Here is a 26116-nt window from a genome sequence, read left to right on the forward strand (position 1 = left end):
AGTTTCATGGAAGACGATTTTTGCACAGCCTGGGGAGGGGTGGTTTGAGGATGCTTCACGTGAATTACACTTATTGTGCACTTTATTTCTACTATCATGACATCAGCTCCATCTCAGATCATCAGGCGTTAAATCCCAGAGGTTGAGGACCCCTGGCTTAGTGCACTCACCCACCCAAGGTACTGATGATTAGAAAACTCGCGATTGTGAAATTGTGGAAAATTTCACGCTTCTATCTAATGATTATTTAGCAGTTCAAGGACTTGTATTGAACACTCATTGCTGGGCACTAGAAGCACAGAGCAGAGTGGGCTGCAGTCCATGGGGTCGCTAAGAGTCAGACACGACTGAGCGATTTCACTTTCACTTCTCACTTGCATGCATTGGAGAAGGAAATGGCAACCCACTCCAGTGTTCTTGCCTGGAGAATCCCAGGGATGGGGGAGCCTGGTGGGCTGCCCTCTGTGGGGTCGCACAGAGTCGGACATGACTGAAGCGACTTAGCAGCAGCAGCAGGAGAAACACAGAGATAAATCAGACGTGGCCTCTCCTTCAGAGCAGCTATCGATGCAACAGGAGAGCATCGTGTGAGGTGCACGTAGGAGGACCGCGGGGTCCGTGTTGCCGCCAGCCATGCGCATGCGCAGCGTGCCCGCGGGCCGCCAGAGGGATGCTTGTCCAGTGCTTGAGGCCATAGGAGGCCTTTCTGAAGGGGTGTGTGTGACAGTTTCAGGGGCACAGCAGAGGGATTCAGCCATGGGTACACATGTATCCATTCTCCCCCAAACATTTACATAGTCTTATATAAAGTATAGACTTTGCACTTGAGGCTTCTTTGCTGATACCTGGTGTAGGCAGATGATCCGCCTTTCCCATCTATTTGGGCTGAGGTTAGCTGTTTCAGCAGGAGTCTTTGTATAAGGCCTCACTCCATTCTTCATTCTAGTGTTCCATCGAGTGGTCTTCTCCAGATGGCTCCCATCTCCTTTCTTCCGGTTCTACTTTCCAGCCCCTTTTCTGCCCTGAGTCTTCGGGACCCAGTACCAAAATACTGCTTTCCAGTTGTCCAAACTGGTCCATCTTTAGTTTTCTCTTCTTTCAAGGATGGTCCTTGAAATGCTCATTTCCTAAGGACTCTTGATAGCGTCTGAGTGTTTCCCGAGAGAAGAGGCCCTAAAAACTGAATGAACGATTCCCTTAATTGAAGAGCAATTCCTTTCCCAAAGAGATGAAGCACGCTAAGTCTTCCAATGGGTAGAATGTACCACAGGCATCAGAAGTAACTTGAAAATTTCCGGAACTTTTTGGCGGAGATGACAATGGGTTTTGAGTCTTTTAAATTGAAGAGCTCTCATCTGTATTCTGTTAACTAGATGAAAGGGCAGATCCCCTTTGGATTGATTTTTCTCTCTAGCATAATGGGCCTTTATGCTGAGTGCTGGAGAACCTCTCCTGTTTAATGGGCTGCAATTGCCCATGCTCGAGTTACAGGGCAATTTGGGTAGCTCAGAATCTTCAAGTGGTGAAAGGAGGACTAGAGACAATATGCAGATATAATGATCTTAAATATAGTTCATAAACCCAACAAGAGAGGTTCTAAAGGCATACTGCAGAAATATTACCTGATTTCCTAGTCAAGAACCAACACAATATGAATAAAATGAAGAGCCTTGAAAAATCAACAGAGATTTTTAACTGTTTGTGTGTACTAAGATATTTCCTCTCCAAACCGATAGTTCTCTATTGACATAAGGAGATCCTTCCTATGTATTAATAGGTGAGACTCTTGCAGTGCCTGGGACTACCCAGTATTGGCTTGGAGACCTGGCTGGGAATTTCCGAGGCAAAGCCTTTTCGTGTCAGCTCTCTCATGCAGGTTATGTTTGCTGCCACCAGGCGGTGATAGAGAGTGATTGCAAGATTGGGCTGGGAGTAGACAGATCAGGATCTGCTGTGAGTGCCTTTGGTTTAAGAGCTTTCTTGTGACTGAGAGTGAAATCCTGAATAAGTAAACTGTGACAGGGAAGCATTACTTAATAAAAGTTTTCAAGAACAAAGGCATCTGGCGATTCCATTTCTGACTTGTCCTCTTAATGGTGGTGCATTTAGATACATGCAGCTCAGTTTCCCTGTTTATGGGTAAAATATTGGCACTGGATTATATAATTGTTAAAGTTCTTATGTTAAAAATAAGCAAGTGTAATTTTAATTGTTAAAACAGCAAAATTAAAAGAATAAAACCTTTTCACGTAACAGAGAAGTCTATATTTTATTAATAACCATTTGCGGCTCAGATGGTAGAGTCTGCCTGAGTGCGGGAGACCTGGGTGTGATCCCTGGGTCAGGAAGATCCCCTGGAGAAGGAAATGGCAACCCACTCCAGTATACTTGCCTGGAAGAGCCGCGGATGGAGGAGCCTGGTGGGCTACCGTCCATGGGGCTGCAAAGAGCGGGACGTGTTTAGGTTACTGCTATGAATTCGGCAGAATTTTAAGTAGATGGCTTTCTAGAATCAACTGCGTCTTATCAGAAGTAGGTTAAGGCAGACTGTGCTTTGAGGATCTCTGGGAATCCCAAGATGCATTCTGGTGTCCAGAAGGTCAACACCATTTTCATACTAATGTTGAAGTGTTACTTGTCTTTTTTAGTGTATTGACATTTGCAATGATGGTGTGAAATCAATGGTAGGTCAGTCTTCAGGTAAGTTAGCGTGAGCTGAGACAGGGCAGCAAACTCCTGGCAGTGCTGGCACAGCTCACTGCCACACACTTGCCGCTAAAAAGACAAGCAACTTCACTTAAGAATGTCCTTCATGAAGCAGAAAACGATGCTAGTTACATTAAATCTTCAACCTCGAGCACACATCTTTTCTGTGTGGCAGATGGGGACGTGAAAGGCACTCTGTTGCTTACCAAAGTTCCCTGGTTGTCTGGAGAAAAGGATTTGTGCAATGTTTGAGTTTTGAGCTAAATGAGCTGCCTTTTTTTTTTTGCAAGAAACACTATTTTTACTTAAAACTACGATTCATAGACAAGCTATGGTTGTTTAGGCTTGGTTATGTGGCAGAACTTTACTCAAAAATCAATGACATGAGCTTGTCACTTCAAGAACACGATTGACAATATTTGTTGCTCATGATAAAAATTTAAGCTTCAAGCAAAATTAGAGTTTTGGGAAACTTGTATCTGCCACTGTGAGCTGGACAGCTTTACCATCCACCTGTAAAGACCCTTCTGAAGACTTTGGTAGTGATGGTACCAAATGTGATTTTTGGATGCTGTATAATGAAATGTATCAGTATTTGAGAGAAGTCTGCATAATTTCTAAATAACCAGTGCATGATGTTATAAAATAATACATGGATAAAATAAATTTAGAGTTTAAAACAGAACAATGGATTTTAATGTAACAGAGTATAAAAAGTTCACTGATGGGTGTGGCTCATATTCAGATTGCAAATGAACTTTGGGAAACTGCCATTTGTTGATTGTTGGTGCAATATCAAAGAATATCCAAAATTACTTCAAGAGGCTGTTTAGGTACTCCTGTGTACTTTCCAGAATACACAGTTATGTGAGATCAGATTTTCTTCACAACCAAAATAGTGTATCATGACAGATTGAATGCACACAGAGTTGTAAGAATCCAGTTGACTTTTTTTAAGCTGGATATTAAAAAGAGAAGTGAAAATATAAAAGAAATACCGTCTTACAGTATTTTTTTTGTCTTGGAAAGTATAGCTGTTTTTCCCTAAAAGTTTTATGTTAAGTAATAAAGCTTGGTGTTATTACAGAATTAATTATTAGATATTTAAAGTTTTGTCAGTTTTGATTTTTAACGTGGTTGGTGTTAATAGGTGTAACCCACATAACAAAAGCTCTTTGAAGTCACTGATAATTTTTATAAGTCTCAAGGGATACTGAGACCAAACGCTTGAGAACTCATCTATAAGTAGACTAGGTCTGGGCTACCCTCCCTCTATGAGATGGATCTTATTAAAATGTTTGTTTTCCTAGTATACTGATGGCTGTACAGTTTAGCATATAACCCTCCCACCTCTTTCACCAGCAGACTTCCTCTAAGATTTCTCTCACCCTGTTTTGTTGACAGTGGGGTATAGCTGTAAAAATGGTTGTGGTTCCATTCAGCCCTTGGCCTCCCATCCAAGAGGAAGGAGATAGCTGCATTTTATAAGAAGTCAGGCAGGTGAATCGAGGTTGTAAAAGATCAGTTTCTTATGCATACCAAGTGGCAGATGAAAAGTGCAGTAGCTGATAGTGAAGAGCTGACAAGAGCAATTGTTTTCAGGCAGGAAAAGAGAATTTATTTCCAGGTAGTTTCTTTCAGTGAGTCTGGCAGCAGCTGGGCAATGATTTAAACCTCCTAGGATTCTGACTTTAAGCTTAAAAATACATTTGCATATGCCAGCATTAGAAATGGAATCTCAAACTGCTGCCAACTTAGACAACCAAAAGGAAATAGAGATCTAAACGGTTCAAAAGCTAAGCCTCGGGAGGTTCTGTTGCTTGGCAGCTGTGTAAACAGAGCTAGACCCTGTGCTTGTCTCTGAGACGCTCGGTTCTAAACAGGACCACACCATCTCGCGACCACATGGGCAGGAGTGGAAATGAAGGGGACGCGTCTCATTGTTGGGTTCAAGAAAAGTCGAACATTTTCCTTTCTGTATGCATGTGTGTGGAGTAAGGAAAGTGGCGGCGATGCAGGGTTAACTGGGGAAATGACGTTGGTTTTCCCCTAACTGGGTGTCTATGTTTTTTTCTCTTGTTTTCTTCCTTTCTTCCTCTCTCCGTTCTTTCTTCCTTGAAACATAGGACTGGGAGACAGTTTTACGCCGAAGCAGCAGGAGTGACCCTCCCTGTCATTAACTTCTTAACCAGAGAAGGACATTTCTCCACGCACCCCTCTGTCCTTTGCGGGAAGTGGGTGAGACAGGACAGGGTGCCCACCTGGGACAGCTTGACGTATAATCCCTATCTATGTTGGACAGAAAAAGCGAGAGGGATTTTACTAGTTAGATTAAGTGACCACAGTTAGTTGTGTAAAAAAATAGTTTTCCTTCGAGTCACAGCTCTTTAACCACGTCTTCCGTTTTATAGTCCATTTAGGTCGAGAAGCATACTATACGTTTAGTGCATTTCTCACTGTAACGTTTTAATACTTATTTTTATTGAGGTGTAATTGGCATACATTATGTTAGTCTCCGGTGTACGACGTAGTGATTTCCTCTTTGTAGATATTGTGAAATGTGTACGGTTTCACAATATGAAATTTTGTGATATTCGCCACAGTAAATCTAATTTAACATCTGTCACCATGCCTAGTTAACAGCAGTTTTTCCCTTGGGTTGAGAACTTTTAGGATCTCCTCTCTTAACAGCTTTAAAAGTGTTGTTAACCATAGTCACGGTGCTGCTCGTTACATCCCCGTGACTTATTTGTTTTCTCACTGGAAGTTTGTGCCCTCACTCACTTCACTTGCCCCTCACCCCCAGCTCTGGGAACCATCGGTCTGTTCTCTGTTTCTGTAAGCTTGATTTGGACTCTCTCTCTCTCTCTTTTTTTTTTTTGGTTAAAGTTTTAATTTTTTGTTTTGGCTACTCAGCATGGCTTATGGGCTCTTTAGTTCCCCATCCAGGGATTGAACCATGGCCCCCAGCAGTGCGGGTACTGAGTCCTAACCACTGCACCACCAGGGAATTCCTCCCGCTCCCAAGGTCTTTAGATTTAAATCATTTGCAGTGAACTTTGATGTTTTTAGTTATTGAATTAATGTAGAATTAGTGATGGGGTAAAGAGTTCGCAGGGTGAAAAATAGCAACACTATTAATAATCGTAGAAAAAGAGGAGGAGGAGGAGGAGGAAGAGAAACCACTTTTCTTGCATGTTTAATATTTTGCCAGGTATAGTTTTAAGCTCTTATATTGATTCAGTTATTTGAAAGGTAAGGATGGCGGTTTACTGAGCTGAAAGATGGGCGGAAACCCAAGTTGTGAGAACAGAGGTATCTGGGAGATACCTAGATGGAGATGTCATAGTGATCCAAGGGGATAAAGGCTGAACCAGGAGACAAGAGAGAAATTGGAAGGAGGGAGTTGAAATTTGAAAACGTTACGGACATTGGGAATTGGGGTATGGAATCCAGAGTGAAAACAGAGTAGCTGATCTGAACTTTGAGGTGTCTGCTGTCAGGTAGGAATAATTTGGCAGATGAGAAAAGAAATGCCAGAGATGAAGTGGAATTACATCCAGTGATAAAGAACCTCCAGCAGACCAAGCGCAAAGATGCAGAGGTAGGAAATGCAAATGAGAGAATGTGGGCTAAAGGAATGGCACTGATGGAAAGCAGATGCAGAACATGGGCTCTGCTAGGAGGGGAGCTGGGACGCATCCTGAACAGCGGACCCCGCGTGGGTGGAGCTGGGGAGGGGCTGCCGTGAGTGTTCCCAAGCCAGGATGGAGTTGCGCTGTGGTTGGCTGGTGGGTAGGAGCACAGGGGGATGACGAGACAAGAAGGAGACATACACCTTGGGGTGGGTTTGATTTTTCTGCTTGACTCCTTGCCCTTTGTAAGGGAAAGAAACTGGCTTTTCTATGTGTGTGAAGTAAGTGAGCAATGATTAGCAGCAGGTAGCTCTGACTCTTATTTTCTTAAACTGAAAGCGTCAAAATTGCCTTTGCAGTGTGACCTGCATTAGCCCCAGGAAGCTCTGGTGTCCCCTGTGCCTTGCTCCTCGGTTTGCTTTGTTTAATGTGCAGGGAGTTTTTAGTGGATGAGCCTGCAAGCCCCCCGGGGCAAGCCTGTGACGTTCAGTGCTGACACTGCATTTCGTGCCACTATTTAAGCCATTTCACTCTGTGTAAAGGTCCATTCATTACTGCGTACTTTCCAAAGCCTCAGTGAGGTGTTCTCTTGAGATTTCGTATTCTTCTAACGGTCAGTGCTTAAGTGTCTAGTTTGGGATAGATCCAAAAATCGGTAAGTGGAAGGTATTCTGTCTCTGTCTTTTAACACTGTGCTTCTCCTGCCTTTAAAAAGTGAAGTGTTATTGGAAACATCGCTATGTGGTATAATAGTATGCTACATACTATACTGTAACAGTATACTATGTAGTATGTAATATAATGCTTTTAAAATTCCCTTGGTGTTTTTGTTGTTAAACTTTTTAAATATTGGCTTTGTGACTGGTAACAGCAACTTAAATGACCACCATTATCAGACAGATTTATCAGTGTTAAGAAGACCTTAACACTTCTTCCATAGAGAATACAGTTTACATCCCACTATTGAATCAAGTCCTTCTCAGGAAAATCGCAACAAATGCAGGATGCTCCTATTACATGGTTTGCGCCTTAAGGACCGTGATCTATCCCTGAAGTCATGCTGATACTTTTGACAGATTGGGAAAGGCAGAGAAAAGGGAATGTGGAGAGAGGGAAACTTAGGGTGTTTCTGAGACATTGCCACTGGCTGTTTTCAGCATAGGATGACACAGCTATTGCTTTAACAGTAGTTTTTCTGATAAGACATTTCATTTTTGACAGCAGAAAAGTAACAAAACCGTAAATCGCATTGGCCCCCATTGGGGAAGAATATCCCTAAGTTCTCAGGTGGTTTCTGGCAGCAGGTTCTTATTTTCTCTTGCCAGGATTTTTGGTGTTGAAAATTATTGGCAAACAGTATTTTAGTGGTAACTGTTACTTTTATCAGTTCTATGGCTTTTTTTGGGGGGAAAAAAAATCAGCTCTAACTGCTTGAGTCCATGTTCTTCCATGTCAGCTATCAGTTTGGAACCAGAAAGACCTCCTTCCTTCAGGCAGAATGTTTCCTGCCTCCTGGCGTCAAGCACTGCTTCGTGTCCTCAGGTTATATACCTGTCCTTCACTACCTCCTGGAGTTTGCTCAAACTCATGTCCACTGAGTCAGCGATGCCATCCAACCATCTCATCCTCTGTTGCCCTCTTCTCCCACCCTAAATCTTTCCCAGCATCAGGGTCTTTTCCAATGTGTGGGTTCTTCACATCAGATGGCCCAACTATTGGAGCTTCAGCATCAGTCCTTCTAATGAATAGTTAGGGTTGATTTCCTTTAGGATTGACTGATTTGATATCCTTGCTGTCCAAGGGACTCTCAAGAGTCTTCTCCAATACCACAATTTGAAAGCGTCAGTTCTTTGACCCTCAGCCTTCTTTATGGTCCAGCTCTCACATCCATACATGACTACTGGAAAAACCATAGCTTTGACTATACAGATCTTTGTTGGCAAAGTGATGTCCCTGCTTTTTAATATGCTGTCAAAGTTTGTCATATATTTTCTTTCAAGGAGCAAGCATCTTTTGATTTCAAGGGATAAGAATAGGCATAAGCAAATTTATATGCTGTTTTCATTTGTCACTTTTCTTTTTCATACACCTGTTGATTTCCCAACCCTTATTACACCTAGTGAATCCACTTTTCTGTTTTTTTCAGGTCCTTGCCGCTTGCCTCCACAGGTCTGTGCTTACTGACTAAAGTTTGCATTTCTTGACTTGAGTTCATCTGTTCCTCTCATGCACAGCCTGCTGATTCTCCCCTCTGCAGGTCTTTGCAGACCTCTGTCTCCCCTTCCTGTGCTAGTCCCTGACCTCATTCCATGTCAAGTTCAAATTCCACTACTCAAAGCTCACCTCATCTACTCCACCAGATCTGTGTCTTGTTCTGCATCCACTGGTGATCAGCAGAGTGAGGTTCAGAATATGGACATGCTTAAACCGAGGTCCATCTGTGTATGGACTTTAACTTGAACTCAAGCAAACTCCAGGAGATAGTGAGGGACAGGGAGGCCTGGCCTACTGCAGTCCATGGGGTCTCAAAGAGTCAGACACGACTTAGCAACTGGACAATATCAACAAATGTGTGGACTATACAGGGTTAGGTCTTGCTGAATCTCCTTTATCTGAATTGTGAAAAAGGCACTCATGATAATATTGGTCTCCTTGGGTGATTGTGATTAAACGTGATAATACATGTAAAGTGTCTGGCCCTCAGTGATCAGTGCGCCAAGCTCTCAGGGAGCATTTCCAGCCACACTGCATGCTCACAGAGTTGAGATGTGCAGTCCTTGAAGGAAAGAATCTGGCTCTGCAGAGAATGCCTAGCACAGGTTAACTATTCAACGAGCATGTGTTGAAAATGGAGAGCATGGTTGTGAATAGCTGCTGCTGCTGCTGCTAAGTCGCTTCAGTCGTGTTGGTCGTGAATAGCAGAGATTGACTATCATGATGACGGTTATTATTTCTGCAAATCTTTGCCATCATACTATAAGCAAAAATGTGTGTGGTAGGACAGGAGGAGCACAGTACACTCCCCAGTGTGTATTTCATCTGAACGTGCCTAAGGGTGACTGCAGATTCTTGATTACCTTCTAAAGACAGTGACAGGAAGTTCCAGGATTTTTCATTGCTTGCGCTTTATATGTACATATAATACACACACACACATACATATAAAAAATATATATATAAAGTTTATTTATTTAGTTTTGACTGTGTTGGGCTTTCTTGGCTGGGCTTTTCTTAAGTTGCTAGGAACGTGGGCTGCTCTCTAGCTGTTGTGGGCAGGCTTCTCATTGGAGTGGCTTCTCTTGTTGCAGGGCACAGGCCCTTGGGCACGCAGGCTTCAGTAGTCGCAGTGTGTGGGTTCTGTAGCTGCAGCTCTCCAGCGCTAGACCACAGGCTCAGGAGCTGTGACACGACCAAGGTGCACCTGGGCCTGTGGGGTCATCCTGGATCAGGGACTGACCCCGTGTCTCCTGCATTGGCAGGCAGATTCTTTACCACTGAGCCACCAGGGAAGCCCCGCTTTGTATCCTTTAGGGTGTTTTTTTTTTTTTTCTGTCCCTCGCTTTGTCATCTACTTAGAGGTATATCATATGTGTGTGTTCCTATATTCATCATAGTTGCATACAAGTAGAATTCAAATGGATACTTGTGACATTTATCATTAGTGTTTTAAGAAATGTATTTTAGGAATTTGGGTCAGAGAAGGGTTCTTCATTTCTCAGTGCTTCCATTTTCTTAGTTTCCAATTGGGAGCAGAAAAGAGACAAATATAAATGATGGATAATTGGTGACAGTCTTCTCCAAATTCATTTCACTTGAAATGTCTGGCACCATCACCACTAGTTTCATCCTCACCGTTAACATGAAAACTCTTGTTCAGATCAGTTTTCCCAAGAACTTGTCATGGTGTTATCTCCTAATTCATGTGCTTACAAACATTTTTTGCTGTGAAAAGGAAAAGTGCCAGAATAAGCAGAATTGCATTCAGTATGCAAATGAAAGTTTTATAGAAATAGGGTTGTATTGGAGATGAAATTAATTGTGACAGTTCAGGAGGAGTTTTACGGGAAAAGATTAACATGTTAGGTCCTCAGGGCTGTCTTCCCTGATGCATATAATATTAGGCAAAATGAAATCTCCATGTGCCCAAGCTTGGTGGAGGAATGTTTATTGAGTGCATAGAAATTTAAGCAAGGCATATCTCTAAGAGTTTATGACAGCCCATTTTCTTTTCTCAGTGTGAGGATGAATTGGTCCATTATCATCTAAATTGGAAGTCATGATGATGGTTCTTCTTTGATTCTCTTGTTGTTTACTTGTTAAGAAACTTGTACAGGAAAATGTGTTATTCTGAATTAAGTTGCTATTATAGAATAGCCTATAATGTTGTATTTTTTCATGTGTTTATGTGCACGTGAAAAGGAAAGATTTTATATAGGGGGAGATCAGATGTAACTTATTTGATTTTTCAACAGAGGGTAAGGTATACAATCTGTTACTACCCAGAAGTTCTGTTTTCAAGTTTGATTGCCTTTTGAATGATTTCTGCAGTGATAATACAAAAAAGTTATTTGTGTATATTCACTTTTTTTCTTCTTTTGCTCCAAGGAAACCAACATGTCTGACAAAAGTGACTTAAAAGCTGAGCTAGAGCGCAAAAAACAGCGCTTAGCACAGATAAGAGAAGAGAAGAAACGGAAGGAAGAGGAGAGAAAAAAGAAAGAGGTAAGTCCTGGGTGCTGTGCTGTCATCAGGGAAAAGGAAAACCACTCAATTCCGAGGGGCTGGTCAAATGGATAAAGAGGACCCTGTGAAAGAATGCATTTACAATACCTGCATAAAATGAGTGATATTTACATACTTAGAACAATAAGCTCATTGCCATCTATTGTGCACTGCTCAGGCACCACATAAATGGTCAGTAGCATTTGGTCCAGAGATCCCCAAACCCCAGGTTTACCCCAGACTTGAACAGAACCCTGAAAGTGATCCGCGATAGCTCTACTGTTAGAAGTTGCTTCTCCTTTCCGGGTCTCAGTTCCCTGTGCTTAACAGGGAAATAGGGTCCAGTAGTGTCCAGTCATGAGGATTAAACAAATTGATCTTATAAAGCACTTGGCAACATCTGGGATATATTGTTGTTCAGTCGTGTCCGACTCTTTGCGACCCCAGGGACTGCAGCATGCCAGGCCTCCCTGTCCCTCAACATCTCCTGAAGTTTGCCCAAGTTCATGTCCACTGCATCGGTGATGCCATCCAGCCGTCTCAGCCTCTGACGTCTTCTTAGTAACTCTGTCCCAGTAACCTGGGATGTAGTTACTACTTAATGAAAGTAGTGTCGAGCAAAGCCTTTAGGAAAAAAAAAAAACTACCCAACCTGAACATTTTAGGAGGAAAATAGAAAATGATGCCAGTGGATTACCATTATTTCCTAAGTGTGTGTATTTTTCGGGGTAAATAAGTATGCTGGAATTGGTAAAGGGAAAGCTGCATTTTTCTCCTTTGATGAGGGAGTAGATAGTCTAGGAGATACTGCTGTATGATATGTTACATCCAGAAGAGATTTCAGTGACCTTCCATTCAGGCCCCTCCTTATGCCAGCAAAGCAACAGAAACCCAGAGGTGAAGTGCAGCTTTTCTGCCTGTCAGACCTGGAATACAGAACTCTTTTCTTTTTTTAAAATTAAACCTTTAGACCATTTAATAAGCATACTATAATAGAAAAGCCATCCTTTCTTTTTCCTAATTTCTTTCATTATTATTTCTAAAGATATTGTGATGTATGTTCTTTTCCTCTTATAAAATATTTTAAAAACTCCTTTATTGAAGTATAGTTGATTTATGATGTTTGCCAATCTCTGCTGTACAGCAAAGTGGCTCAGGTATACACAAACATACATTCTTTTTCATACTCTTTTTCATTGTGATTTATCACAGGATTTGCAATATAGTTCCCTGTGCTAATCATTAGGACCTTGTGGTTTATCCATTCTAAACGTAATCATTTGCATCTACCAATCCCAAACTCCCAGTCCATTCCTCTCCCCGCCGCTTGGCAGCTAAAAGTCGGATTTCTGTGTCTGTGAATCTGTTTCTGTTTTGTAGACAGGTTCATTTGTGCAATATTTTAGATTCCACATGTAAGTGGTATCATACGACATTTGTCTTTCTCCTTCTGACTGACTTCACTGAGGGTGATCGTCTCGAGGCCCACACGTGTTGCTGCAAATGGCGTTATTTCACTCTTTTTAATGAGGAAGTCGTAGTCCATTGTATATATGGGTCACGTCTTCTTTCTTCATTCGTCTGTTGGTGGATGTTTACGCTCTTCCCATGTCTTGGCTATTTGAGTAGCGCCGCTCTGAACATAGGGGTGCATGCATCTTTTTGAATTATACTTTTGCCCAGATATTTTCCCAGGAGTGGGATTGCTGGGTCATGTGCTGAATTCTATTCGTAGTTTTCTGAGGAACCTCCATATTGTTTTCCATGGTGGCTACACCTGCTCACATTTCCACCGGCAGTGTAGGAATGGAATCTGGGACTCTTAGTTCCCAGTTAAATGCCTTTCTGCTATATCATGTGACTTTCCTATTATCTCAATCCAACACATAGTTTATTTTTAATTCTCTGATTTGTTGTGGCAGTGTAGAAATAGTCCACATCTTGTACACAAACCAGATGCCACATTTAGTTTTGGTAGTTTTCTAAGAAGGAAGCTTTGTATAGTGTGGTATTGCTATGTGTACAGAAATCAGACCTGCATCCCAACTTTTATTTTAAGGGAAAAAATAATGTATTTTGAAGACTTAGAAGCTAAGTGCTGTTTCACACTATCAGGCTGGGAGACCACGGCAAAAAAATCTCTAACAATTATTTCCCAGCAAAGTAAAACATAATTGTGTCACCCTCTGACCTCCTGGCATCTTGCTTCTCTTGGTACCATTATGCTTTGATTGATGCCATAGTTTATTTGTCCTTGACAGTGAGCATAATGTTTTGCCTTTGGAGATCTCTGCTGTTATATATGCAGTCTTGAGTGAGGCAGAGGTGAGAATTGACAAGGAATGGCTATTCATTTCCATGTGAAGCCAAAAAAAGCATTAAGTTATTATGTTCCCTTTCCTTCAAATGTCAACACTTATTGTAGTTTTAAAGCACCTGTTATCCTTTACTAATAATCGGTTTCCTTTTAAACTGACATCCTAATATCCCACTTGAATTCCATAGAATTACCACAAAATGCCAAGTGATATGGGGAATCTGGCTCCAAATTATTCTGTCTGCTTCATCCTTGTCATTTCACACATTTGGGGGGAGGAAATTACAGGCAAACAAGACTGATGGAAACAGGCCACCCTTTCTGTTCCTATACCACATAACTGCCTGGTGGGGATTTAGCTTTTATTCAACAGACAGAGCCTTGGCGGGTTGGGGACAGCACATTGTTGGGGGTGGGGGTGATGGTGTGCAGAGCACCTGGACTTGGGGCCTTCCTGGGCCTCCACCTCCTTTTGGAATTAAAGTTTTACACAGTCTTAGTCTCCTTGTTGCTAAACTGACAGGCTGGTTGAAACCTGACTGTGCTCCATGGCTGCCTATGTTAGTCACTCGGTCGTGGCCAACTCTTGGCGACCCCACGGATTGTAGCCTGCCAGCCTCCTCTGTCCATTGGATTTTTCGGGCAGGAATTCTGGAGTGGGTTGCCATTTCCTCCTCCAGGGGATCTTCTCGACCCAGGAATTGAGCCTGCATCTTCTGTGTCTCCTGCATTGGCAAGTGGATTCTTTACCTGCTGAGCCATCAGGGAGGTCCTATGGCAATGGAGTCCCAGTCTCCCCTCCCCAGAGTTTCTGGTTTGAAGTATCTAAATAGGGTCAGATTTGGGGATCATTGAACTGTATCATCCTGAAGGTCTATCCTGGCTTTCAGCGCTGACCCTTCAAGTCCATCTCCCCTGCAAAAGATCTTTCCTTGGGTCAGATTGTGATGACTTGGTTTGTTCTGAGAGTCCAGTGTTGTATTAACAAGACGTAGGCAGTAGAACTCTGGGCTGACACAGAGGCTTTCAAGCTTCACATGGCTGGGAAACCTGGTTCTGCCCTTTGCAGGATGGCCTTGAATGGGTCTGGCACCCCTCTGCACTTGGATTCCCCTCTGTAAAATGGAGAGGAGAGTGGGTCCTTCCTTGGAGTTCTGTGAGGATCCAAGGAGGTGGTGCAGGACTGTGAAGACACAGAGGATCTGCTTGGTAAGAAGCGGCTGAAACTCTGCTCCTGAAATGGCCCTCACGCGGGGCCATTCATCAGCATCAATGCTGGGGACTCCATTTTTCAAAAATGCCCCATTGTCAGCAGAGTCTTCTAACCTGAGGCCCCTAATTTCCTGGGATGACAGCATTCTGTAGTTGAAAGAAACCTGGAAGTAATCTCTTCTGATCTTTCTTTTTCACATGCTCTTGGGCCTTAGGGGCTGAGCCTCCGAAGTGATCTGATTTTATCTCCAGTCTCAGGAAGGACCCCCTATTCCAGCCAGTTGTCCAGATCAGAAACGTGGGGCCATGCTTTCAGCACGCCTCCTCCAGCTTCCACTGATCAGGGGTCCCAGACAGGCACAATGGCTCTCCCTGTTCCGTTTCATTTCCTTTCTCCCTAAATCCACATTCCAGCCAGCAAGGCTCGGCTTCTTACATTTCCCCCCATGGGCCAGGCTCTCTCTTGACAGGAGTTCATGAATATTCTCTCCTCTTGGCTTCCTCCGCTCTGTTAACCACATGCCTTCCAGTTCTCAGCCTGGACGTCTCTTCCTCTCGAAAGCCTTCTCTAACCCTTCTTTAACCTTTCTGTAACCCATGACCGAGTTAGTCCTATGCCCTATCCCTGACCTTACCAAATTATTTAGCACCATTTACCTATTTTTTCCTCCTCACTGAGCACAAGCTTTGGGGGACAGGGTTGTATTTTTCATCGCGGAGTCAATGTCCAGCACAGATCTTGCCACATAGTAGGTCTTCAATAGAAGGGCGCTTCCCTGGTGGCTCAGACAGTAAAAGAATCTGCCTGCAATACAGGAGATCCGGGTTCGATTCCTGGGGAAGATCCCCTGGAGAAGGGAATGGCCACCCCTCCCAGTATTCTTGCCTGGAGAATTCCATGGAGAGAGGAGCCTGGCGGGCTACGGTCCATGGAGTTGCAAAGAGTTGGACACAACTGAGTGATTACCATTTTCACTTTTCAAAGAACTAAGGAGTGAGAGAATGAATAAATAGCTGACCTAGGTAGGGCGGGTCTGAGATGCTGGTCACAGACATTCTTTCCAAGCACCTGCATTTTTTTTTCTGTGAATTTCCTTGGAAGCTTCAGATCCTGAGTCTGTGAGATGCTCCAGTTAAGGGTCGTTATCATTGACTCCTGAGTTTAAGATTTTCCAGTTTTTGTCTTGTTTGTAGAGAGACATAGCCTTAAGCTTATGTTGGAGAAGGAAATGGCAATCCACTCCAATATTCTTGCCCGGAGAGTTCTGTGGACAGAGGAGCCTGGCGGGCTACAGTCCACGGGGTTGTGAAGAGTCGGACACGACTGAAGTGACTTAGCATGCATTAAGCTTATGTTTGTTTTCTTTCAGCTTTACTTAGGCTTATATTTGGAATAAAACATGTTTAGAATAAAAAGGAAACAAAGTGCTCTTTAATTGCTAATCTGAGGGTCAGTGTATTTGCCATGACTGAAAACTGGTATGAATTGGGACTACCCAGGTTGATTGTCTCCGCAGACCCAGGAAACTGTGTTCATGTATAATATTACCACTCTCTATGCCTTTGGATGTCAACTGCTTTCTTGGTTGTGCTATTATGGATGCAATCTGATTTTTAAATAATTATAGTGGCCACCATTTAAGATGCAGAGCCAATTTCATGAAAAACTGACTTTAAAGCAATGAGGTGTGCTTAATGAGGCCACCCTGACGTTTTGTCCTGTTCTTGGCCTTCTGCTGACTTGCTGCAAGTTCAGAGGAGATGGTTGGATGGCATCACTGACTCAAGGCACGTAACTTGGGCAAACTCCAGGAGATAGTGAGGGACAGGAAAGCCTGGCATGCTGCAGTCCATGGGGTTGCAAAGAGTCGGACAAGACTTAGCGACTGACCAACGAACAACAGCAGGATGGACAGGGGTTTTCTGACCTGTCGTGTGTTAACAGCTCTGCAGCTGTCTTTGGGAAAATGACAAATCATTCAGCTGACAAATTTTCTTTTTTTGGGTCCCCTCTCTGGGTCTCAACTCACAAACAGAAATACCATTTGCTGGGAGAGACATGGAGCATATTTTAAATTACTAGTATGCAAAAACTCCTTATTGAGTCATTAAAATGTGTGAGGACTCTGTAGTATTTACATGGGAAATGTCAAAGTTTCATGATTAGGGCACTTGGTATAACTGTCTTGGATGAAGAAGCACATTGTTTACTTTAAGGTGTTAATTGATAGCAGTTAGGAACTGGCTTTATTTCCAATAAGGCCCAGTTAGCTAACCTTGCAATTTTCCTGGTCAACGTTGAGTGTCAGCGGCTTTCCTAAGCTTCTGTTGCATCTAGATGGACGATTTATCCTTACTAATACGTGTCATCTGCCATTGCATTGTCTGTTTCATTAAGAAGTGAAAAAGGCTGAAGGCAGAGAATGCGTTGTGGAGGCGCCTTGTGTTGTGGGGGAGACACTTGGAGGTGGAGTTCTGCGTGCTGCCTTTGCACACTGTCTGGCAACGCATGTTGACACGAGGTCTACTCTCTGGTGTGTTTCTTGTTCTTATTTAGTCGCTAAGTCGTGTCCAACTCTTTTGCAACCCGAGCGACTATAGCCCGCCAGGTTCCTCTGTCCATAGGCTTTCCCAGGCAGGAATACTGGGCATAGGCTTTCCCAGGCAGGAATACTGGTGTGGGTTGCCATTCCTTCTCCAGGGGATCTTCCCAACCCAGGGATCAAACCCATGTTTCCTGCTGGGCAGTCAGATTCTTTACCACTGAGCCTCCAGGGAAGCCCACTCTAATATGTTTCTTGCATGCTTAATGATGAAAGTTAGAATGAAAGTAAAAAACAACTTCTGTGCCTTTCTGCCTAGGGCATACATGACAGAAAGTTATAGATAATATGCCTTCAGTTGATTCAAAAGGAAAAGATTGGATGGCTCTTCTGTTTCACTCTATATGAGCTTCATTAGAACTCATGTTCATCATCACTGGCACCCTGTTGTCCTTAAATAAGTTTTTGTTGAAGGGATGAAGAAAGGTTCGATTTTTTTTGTTGCTATTGCTAGAATATAGAAATGGCTTTGTTATGAGCGCTGGGTCACTGGGAGTTTAGGTGATGCCTTCTCATGGTAGTGTGGTAAAGGAGCTTTCTGAATGGGGTGTAGCTGGTGGAAACTCTCCTGAATGGTGTATAATTCTTAGATTTGATATCTATAACATAACAGTTACCAAAGGCCATCGTTTCATTCATTCAGCATTTTTGAACTGAGTGTCGACCATGTGGCAAGCCTGGATCTAGATGTGAGGATATAGTTGTGAACAAAATAAACACATATCTGTTCTCAGTGAAGTTGACAGTCCAGTCAGTTACAGCTTACCTCTTCACTGTAAAACCATGCTATGCCATTTTGGCTTCCTGAGACGAATTTTGTTTATCTTGTTTTTGTTTTTTTTTTTAAAATTTATATTTCAGTAGTGACCGTGGTAATTCCCTTTTCTTTTATTGCCCCACTTTCCCTTCAATCCTTCTTTTAAATTTATGATAGGTGAACATTGACATAGATCATCACTCTGCAAGGTCCTTTTTAAAAAATCTTAGTTCTGTCTTTGCCTCTGGGCTCCACAGGTGGTGCTAGTGGTAAAGAACTAGCCTGCCATTGCAGGAGACATAAGAGATGTGGGTTTGATCCCTGAGTTGGGGAGATCCCCTGGAGGAGGGCATGGCAACCCTCTCCAGTATTCTTGCCAGGAGAATCCCATGGACAGAAGAGCCTGGTGGGCTATAAAGACCATAGCGTCGCAAAGACTTAGACACAGCTGAAGTGACTTAGCATGCACACATCTTTGGCTCTGTTGTCTGCATAAACTTTGGAACTTGCTAGTTTAAAGGTTAAAATTGGGAAAGAAAGTGAGCTTTCATATCTTCCAAGATTAAACTGCCATTTCAGAAATCTCATGGATTACATGAGAGAACCTGAATCTTCTACATCCTCATTAGCCCTTATTGATCCCCATCATGGCAGTTTTCCCTCTGATGACAGAGAGCCAACTCATTGGAAAAGACCCTGATGCTGGGAAAGATTGAGGGCAGGAGGAGAGGGGGTAACAGAGGATGAGATGGATGGCATCACCAACTCAATGGACAAATTCCGGAAAATATGAAGGACAGGGAAGCCTGGTGTGCTGCAGTTCATGGGTTTGCAAAGAGTCAGACACGACTGAGTGACTGAACAACAAAGACATCAAACACCTGAGTGTATTTTAAACCCGAGGTGCTTAAAACAGAAGCACTGAGCCCCGCACTGTGTGCAAAGATGCATTTTGCTTACAGTTGGTGTGTAGGTTACCATCTGGGTGCAAGTCAAAGTTGCATGAGCTCTTTCTGTTGTAGATGCCATGACGGAAATTATGCTTTACTGTTTTGAAATGTACTTTGTACTCCTGAAAGAGGTAATGTGTCTGTGAGGGAGCCCAACTTGCCCCCAGAGAGGAAGGTGTGTCTGATAAGTGGATAATCAGCTTTTGACAAACTCTGAGACAGTCTCACTCCTGGAAACTCACAAAGCCTTGTTGTGAAGTAGCTGCACATCAAATGGGATGTTATCGTGTTTCAGATGTGGGGCAAATGCCTTGTCTTAAGTAGTAATTGTGTTCTGAAAAAGAAAAGAAACCTGAGTATTTAATCCCCCCCCCCCCAGAATTCCACCGCCAACCTTCTTTAACCTGTATTTTGGCTTGTTGCTATTTTGACTTGTTGATTTTCCTTTAACTTTCCCACCAAGCATTCTGTTTTCCTCATTTCAAAAAGACAAACTGGGCATCAGAAGCTCATACAAGGAGTGTCTTCCCCAAGAAAGCACTTGGGGAAAGAGTGTATCTCTCCTGAATGACTTTTTGTTTTATATTTTTCCATGTGCATAATTTTCTCCTTTGAGTTAATATGTATAACAGAAAAGCCCATGAAAATCAGAATTATGTAACAATACTTAAGATAAGTATTGTTCACATGCCTTAATAAGAATTTTAGCCTGGTTTATTGAAACCATGGTAAACTTAGAGTACTGGTACAATCATGTATTTTACAGTTACAGATTTTCATAACTAATCTTACAGCCAGACACTAATAATTCCTTGTTTGCATAATCCCAAATGTGAGGCATGAATATTACAAGTGCATACTCATCAAGAACTGATAATACGTCTTCCCAGAAGGGACACGGGTATCCAAATAACTAGACAGATTTGTTTTTTTTTTTTGTTTGTTTGTTTAAATCCACATCCAAGTTAGAAATATTTTGTCTTGATGGTTTCTTCTGAGACCAAGTGAGAAAAACTCTCCTAACATGTGATAGAGGCAGGAAAATGCCTTCAACCAGAAGAGAAAGTACTGGGTACTTATAGTAGTTATTAAATGGAGCAGTTACAATGTTTCAATGTTTTTTCACCCTTTATACACATGTTTATATCTATTTAGGGCTTTTGCCTGGTCTCTGCTGCCATGCATTTACCACTTTCAGTTTCATCCAGAGGCATACATTTAGCTCGGTTATTCACCTTCTCACTGGCATCTACTTTTTGTAGGCTGACATGCAGCAGAAGAAAGAACCAGTTCCAGATGACTCTGACCTGGATCGCAAACGCCGAGAGACGGAGGCCCTGCTGCAAAGCATCGGGATTTCGCCAGAGCCCCCTCTAGGTACTTTAGAGTGCCTTGTGTTTTAATATAGCCTCAGATTTGACTTGTGTAGGATAGACCATGTCCAGAGTTTACTATTCTGTTCCATCTCCTGTTTTTATGTTTTAAGAAATGCTTTGGCTTATGGTTCAGGTGTATTTATTTTTGGAATTGAGGGGGCTGGAAGGAGATAGGAGGACAGATTGTAGAATGGTTAGCAATTGGCTGCTTACTGGCTGATGCTGCAGTCGACCTACTCCACTGCATTACTGTTAGAGTCTCTTATCCTTGTTAAATGAGTTACCACTGGTAAATACCAGAAATCGCAAGACGGAGGAAAAAAAACTTCATTGCTGAATCCCAGCCTCTCTCTGCCAACCTAAATACTGTGAATCTGGTTATGAATTTCATAACCACCCCAGGCCCAGAGTTATTCTATGATGAAAATAGAATGCTCGGTGGGAAACTTAAAGGAAAACTTGAAATGGTGGCAGATTAGCAGCTAATTAACATGTTTAAATTTCTTTGACTCTGTTGTATATCTTGGTTTCATTGCTAATCAGCATCTCTACTGCAGCACCCTTCCTCCAACTCATTCATACCTAGTTACTTATCCATGATCTCATTTTATTCAGGGTTTGGATGTTGAACTATTTCTTTTATTTTTGTTGAAGGTGACTTGTACATAATATGTTTATTCTGTCACTATATATCACTCATGTGATAAGTTGCTTTATTTTTCTTTATCCATTTGCTTTCCATACATTTCAGAGTAATCCTAGGGTGTCTGTAAAACTACATTATATCCAATATAGTAAAAAAAAAAAGCTTCAGAAATAATACATATAAACAAAGATAGTATCAGATCCCCTTTTATAAATTGTTCATCTTTTAATTCCATCATTGGCTTTTATATCAACATAAAATTTCATTGATTTCCATAATTACTTAAATTAACAGTAAAAATTATCCCATGAACAATAAAATGGCAAGTGTGTATATCACTACAAGCAAGTAAAAGGGCAAAATAGAATAATCATATAAATTATTAAGTGTTTCTGGATATAATTCAGTACATACACACAAAACTAAAACACCATGAAAAAACATTTTATACTCAACCTCAGTGTGTATTAATAGTAAGTAAAATCATATGTCTAACAATGATATAATAAACCCCAAAAAGACGTTGATTATTTTGTTAGTTTCTTTGTGGTATGGGAGATGTAACCCACAGGATATTTGAGTGATGGGTCTTCTGTGAGGAGCTGACAAACCTTTTTATTCCTTAGTTGACAAGTAATACATGTTAGACCCTTGGCAATTATATTTTTGCCTCAAAATAGGCTTTGAAGTTCTGCTGCAGTGTGAACACTGGTTAAACACAACCGTAGAAGATTTGTTCTCCCCTAACCTGCATAAAGCCAGCAATTAAACCGTAAGAGCAAAACAGTTTAAACATCCCTAAACCATGACCAAATTCTGAACTATCCTGTCATCCCTGCCAAAGGGCTCTGGCAAAAGTGGACCCCGTTTTCAACTTTTATCCATCTCTCCGACTTACCCTCTGACTTACTGCAGAGAGTAATCAGTGAATTAATTGTAGAACCACGTGAAATTCCTAGTTTCTTGACAGATCTGCCATTGTGTTATAGGATTTGGGCAACATAGTTAAACCCTTTACCTTATTAAATAAATAAAAGGAAATTGCACATGATTGAAACCAAATGGGAATCTACACTATGGATTGAAGTTTCTTGCTGCCCATATGGCGTCTCTGGCATGAGCGATACTGAGATCCCGTTCTCATCTGGCCTGGAGCCGCCTTGGCTATTTGGTGCAGCTCCTATCTGAAGGACATTTGGCTTGTATCTGAAAGACAGAGGGGAAAAAAATCCACTTGCATTTCCTCTGGTTTATTTTCTTTTATTACCCTGTTTTTGAGAGTTCCAGCCTGCACTGACCTTGCTCTGTGAACCTGTTTCTCCTGTCTTCAGAATGGCGGTTTGCTTATGTGTACACGGCAGTGCTTTCTAGAGCTGCCAGATGCAAAGCACACAATTCCCAAACACAGTAAACAGTGCAAGGGGATGAAACTATTAATTAAGTGTAAAAATAAAGCGGCCTGGCATCGTGCTTTGTTTTGAAAGAGATTTTTAAATTACCGGGCTCAACATTTGCCCTTTTCTCTATCTGTCGTTCAGTTCTCATAGCAAATGCAGTGTATACCCCACAGACAATAGGCTTGCCTCCAAGTGCAGACATGCAGCAGGCTTGTCTGACTCCCCGTGACCCTCTAAAAGTCCTCAGAATCACTTATTTCATAATCATTTAAAGTTTTATAGACACCTCGTTTTATTTTGAATAGGTCACATCTATACTAACAAAATGAAGTGGAGGATTAGAATTATCTGGATAGTTCATGCTAGAGAGGGATTTGCCTTGAATTATCCAGGTAACTGTTTTGATTCTCCATTTTACTTTGTTAAGGTGGACATGGCCTTAGAATCTCTAAGTTAATTCTGTCTAAATTCATTTCAAATTTTAATTTCCGAAGTATGAAAAATTCACTGGACTCTTCCTTTTCTTTTCTTTCCTTTTTTTTTTCCTTATCCCATCTCAATCTTTCCTGACCATACAATCACTTTAATTTGAGCCCGTTTGTTTTGATTTATCTGACACTGCTCTTCCCCAGTGCAGCCGCTGCATTTTTTAACATGGGATACCTGTTATTTTCATTATTTAGTCCCAACCCCTATGTCTCCCTCCTCGAAATCAGTGAGCACTCCCAGTGAAGCTGGAAGCCAAGACTCAGGCGACCTGGGACCGTTAACAAGGTAAGAATTGTCCCTTCATCAAGGCTGTGGTGGGATGTCAGTATTAACTCCCTTCCTCCCCCCTCCCAAAAAAGCAAGAAACCAAAAGTCTGGAAAACCACACCATTCTGTTGCACATTGTTAACTGTGCGTTCCTCTTTACATATCAGTCATTTTTTTTGTGTTTACATTTATGGTGGCTTGCTATTTTTGGTGACATAGGATTGACTTTGAACCCTTGAAGTGATAAGTGTCACCCTTCCGTGAATAGGCTAATTTAACACCACGTGTCTTATTTGACAAACACAAGCGTATCCATTGGCTTCAGTTTAAAAGAAAGTAGGGAAGGACCAAAGACAAATTGAATATATATCTAGCTTCTCACTATTCTACCTTGGTTTTGGTTTCCATGAGAATCTTTGTGAGTGTAACACTGAGATATTCTAACCCTAAATTTACTTTTTCAAAAATCTTGTTTATTTGCTTAGTAGAGTTGACAAATTTGAGAGCTCGGCCCCCAAAGTGCTTTTATTATCATTATTAATTATTATAATCATCAGGATTAACTGCTTCATTTTTGTCAGTTGCCAAACTTTTATTACACTAGGTATATTCCAAGATTATGTAACTAACTTCTCAAGGCTGATATACACATTCTCTAATTTGACCACTGAGGGAACAACCAAAATGTAGCAATGTGATGAGAGAAAGGAGGAGGCTTATTAATATGTATGGGGTCATGGAAACTTTCTCAGTCCAGATGTCTTCAGCAGTATTCCCACATGTGGGTGCCTATAGGCAGGCGATAGAGATGAGTGGGGAGTGGGGCCTTTGGCAGCTTGTTAGCTAGCACTCCCTTTATAAAGCTCAGATGGTCTCTTCATAGCTCTTGGGCTGGTTGAGCTCAAATGGGAACATGGACCCAATTTTTCCACACCTTTCAATTTTTCATGAGAAGCTAAGAATGCGAATATTTATGCAACAGTCTCATGGACATTAAATGTTAATGACTTTGTTAAAAGGAGTTTTGGGCTAGATTTGGCTCATGAGTTGGTAATGTGTGACCTCTCTCTGACTTTTGAAATAATCATAAAACATTTTAATAAAGTTTTAATAAAAGAAGCAATCATCCACAGCCCCAGCATTCTAACAGATCAGCCTTTGTCTTGTCAGGGTACCTTTCAATCCTTATCTACCTGTTTGCATGTCTTGCTACTGTATTGCTCCTGGAGGAAGTGAAGTGAAAGTCGCTCAGTCATGTCCGACTCTTTGCAACCCTATGGACTTACATAGTCCACGGAATTCTCCAGGCCAGAATACTGGAGTGGCTAGCCTTTCCCTTCTCCAGGGGATCTTCCCAACCCAGGGATTGATTGAACCCAGGTCTCCCACATTGCAGGTAGATTCTTGACCAGCTGAGCCACAAGGGAATTCCTGCAGGAGAGGTGTACGATTTTGCATTGTTCTCTGTTCACTTAACACCTTATCATGAGCATTATCCTCTGATGGTCTGTTGTTTTCAGAAAAGCCTCGGCAATTTTGGTAGAGAAAAACAGAAATGAGAATAGGGTTCGCCTGTGTTGTAGGATTTTTAGCTTTCTGAAGTCAATACATAAGACTAAAATGATTTCACCAATACCTGTCTGTTCATGTGTTTCAGACTTGAGGGTTTTATTTTCATAGGGTCTATTGAAACAGGTTGGACACTGCTTTTAATTTGAGAAAAGTGAACATAGAGGCTTTTGTGGGCACCAGGCTGGTTTGCGTTAGCAAATTGCCTTTGTGATTTGGAGTAGCACACGTCTTCCCTCATTTTTCGCTTTGAACACTTCAAAAGGTCTTTGAGGGTGGGGGAGGAAAAATAATAATAACACAGCATGTAAGATCTAACATTTATACAAGAGCTGGCACAATATAATCACATTCCTCAGGGGGGTCCATTGACCTGTCATTAAGTTAATATATTTGCCTGTTTCTGCACAGCGATGGTATTGTGTCAGTGATGTGTAGTGTCGAGGGGTTCCATTGGCAGTGTTAAATACTATTACCAACTTCATAGTTGATTAGCCCTTTTGAAAACTTCTAGAGAAAGTTGACTGATGCTGTTAGCGCTCTGGGGACAGCAGCAGTTATTCTGTTGGAGGGAACGTCATTCCTTTCCCCTTCTTACATGATTTTTTTAACTTAACGACTTTGGAAGAGGTGCTATCTACTCCCACCTCACACAAACTCCGACTAGCTTCAGTTCTTTATAGAAACATTCTGGCAAGAGCAGGCAACTGGAAGTCAATGAGTATATCCCTTGCTAAGTGCAGGTTTCATAGGGATGCAAAGAAACTGGCTTTGAGGAAATGATTTTTCAGAAGAACTGAGCACAGAGTTGGCTTGAGAAGGCATTAGGAATAGCTTGGTAAACTGTGCCCTTGTTTTGAACTTAGGCACATTCCATGCAAATTTATGTTTTTGTTTCCATAAAGTATATATGCGAGTAAAATTTCAGAAGAATGTTATATTTCAGTTTTTAAAATTCCACTTGGAATGTCTTTTTCTGTAGAAGAAACATCTTTGAAAGCAGTTACTGTTAACTCTAACACTTCATAAAACACAAGACTGAGAAAAGCACTTGGTAATTCCTAAGAATATAACGCTATAGCCATAAATTTGCATACTTGTGTAGAATTTGGACTTTTTGAAAAGTGGAAAATCTTGCAGGAGATAACTTAGGAATCAAAGCAACACATCTGGTCCTGCCTAAAGGTGCACATAAATTCTTTCATTTGCCAGACCTTCAAACCAAAACTACAGTTTGCTTTGCAGAGCCAGAATTAGCAAACATTTCTCATATAACCCCTGTAAGTGGTTAATTTGGAAATGGGCATACTTAATATGCCCTATTATAAAGAAAAGTTTAAATGGTGCTTTAAACATATGAAGTATAACAAAAATTTCTTTTATTGATTTTTAGGAGCAGTTAAGTAAATTTTCTAAACTGAGTGAATAGAGTGTAGATATATTTAACATTTTTTCAATTATACTAGTGTG

General features: G+C 41.7%; 1 protein-coding gene across 12 annotated transcripts in view; it reads left to right on the top strand.

Annotated features, from left to right (window-relative positions):
* Positions 1 to 26116, top strand: part of DYNC1I1 (dynein cytoplasmic 1 intermediate chain 1) — a 407782-nt gene that overhangs the window by 68772 nt on the left and 312894 nt on the right. For 8 of the 12 annotated variants that reach the window (XM_004007740.5, XM_060414497.1, XM_060414500.1 and 5 more), the window contains 3 exons: positions 10947 to 11063; positions 20165 to 20279; positions 23005 to 23095. In XM_004007740.5, coding sequence (XP_004007789.2) covers positions 10956 to 11063; positions 20165 to 20279; positions 23005 to 23095 — 314 coding nt within the window. In that variant the 5' untranslated portion in view covers positions 10947 to 10955. Of the gene's footprint in view, positions 1 to 10946; positions 11064 to 20164; positions 20280 to 22953; positions 23096 to 26116 lie in introns of all 12 variants that reach the window. The other 4 variants (XM_060414492.1, XM_060414495.1, XM_060414501.1 and 1 more) reach the window with 1 other exon arrangement.

Source organism: Ovis aries, chromosome 4 (assembly GCF_016772045.2).
Source record: "Ovis aries strain OAR_USU_Benz2616 breed Rambouillet chromosome 4, ARS-UI_Ramb_v3.0, whole genome shotgun sequence".
In the NCBI taxonomy this organism is placed as follows: Eukaryota; Metazoa; Chordata; class Mammalia; order Artiodactyla; family Bovidae; genus Ovis; species Ovis aries.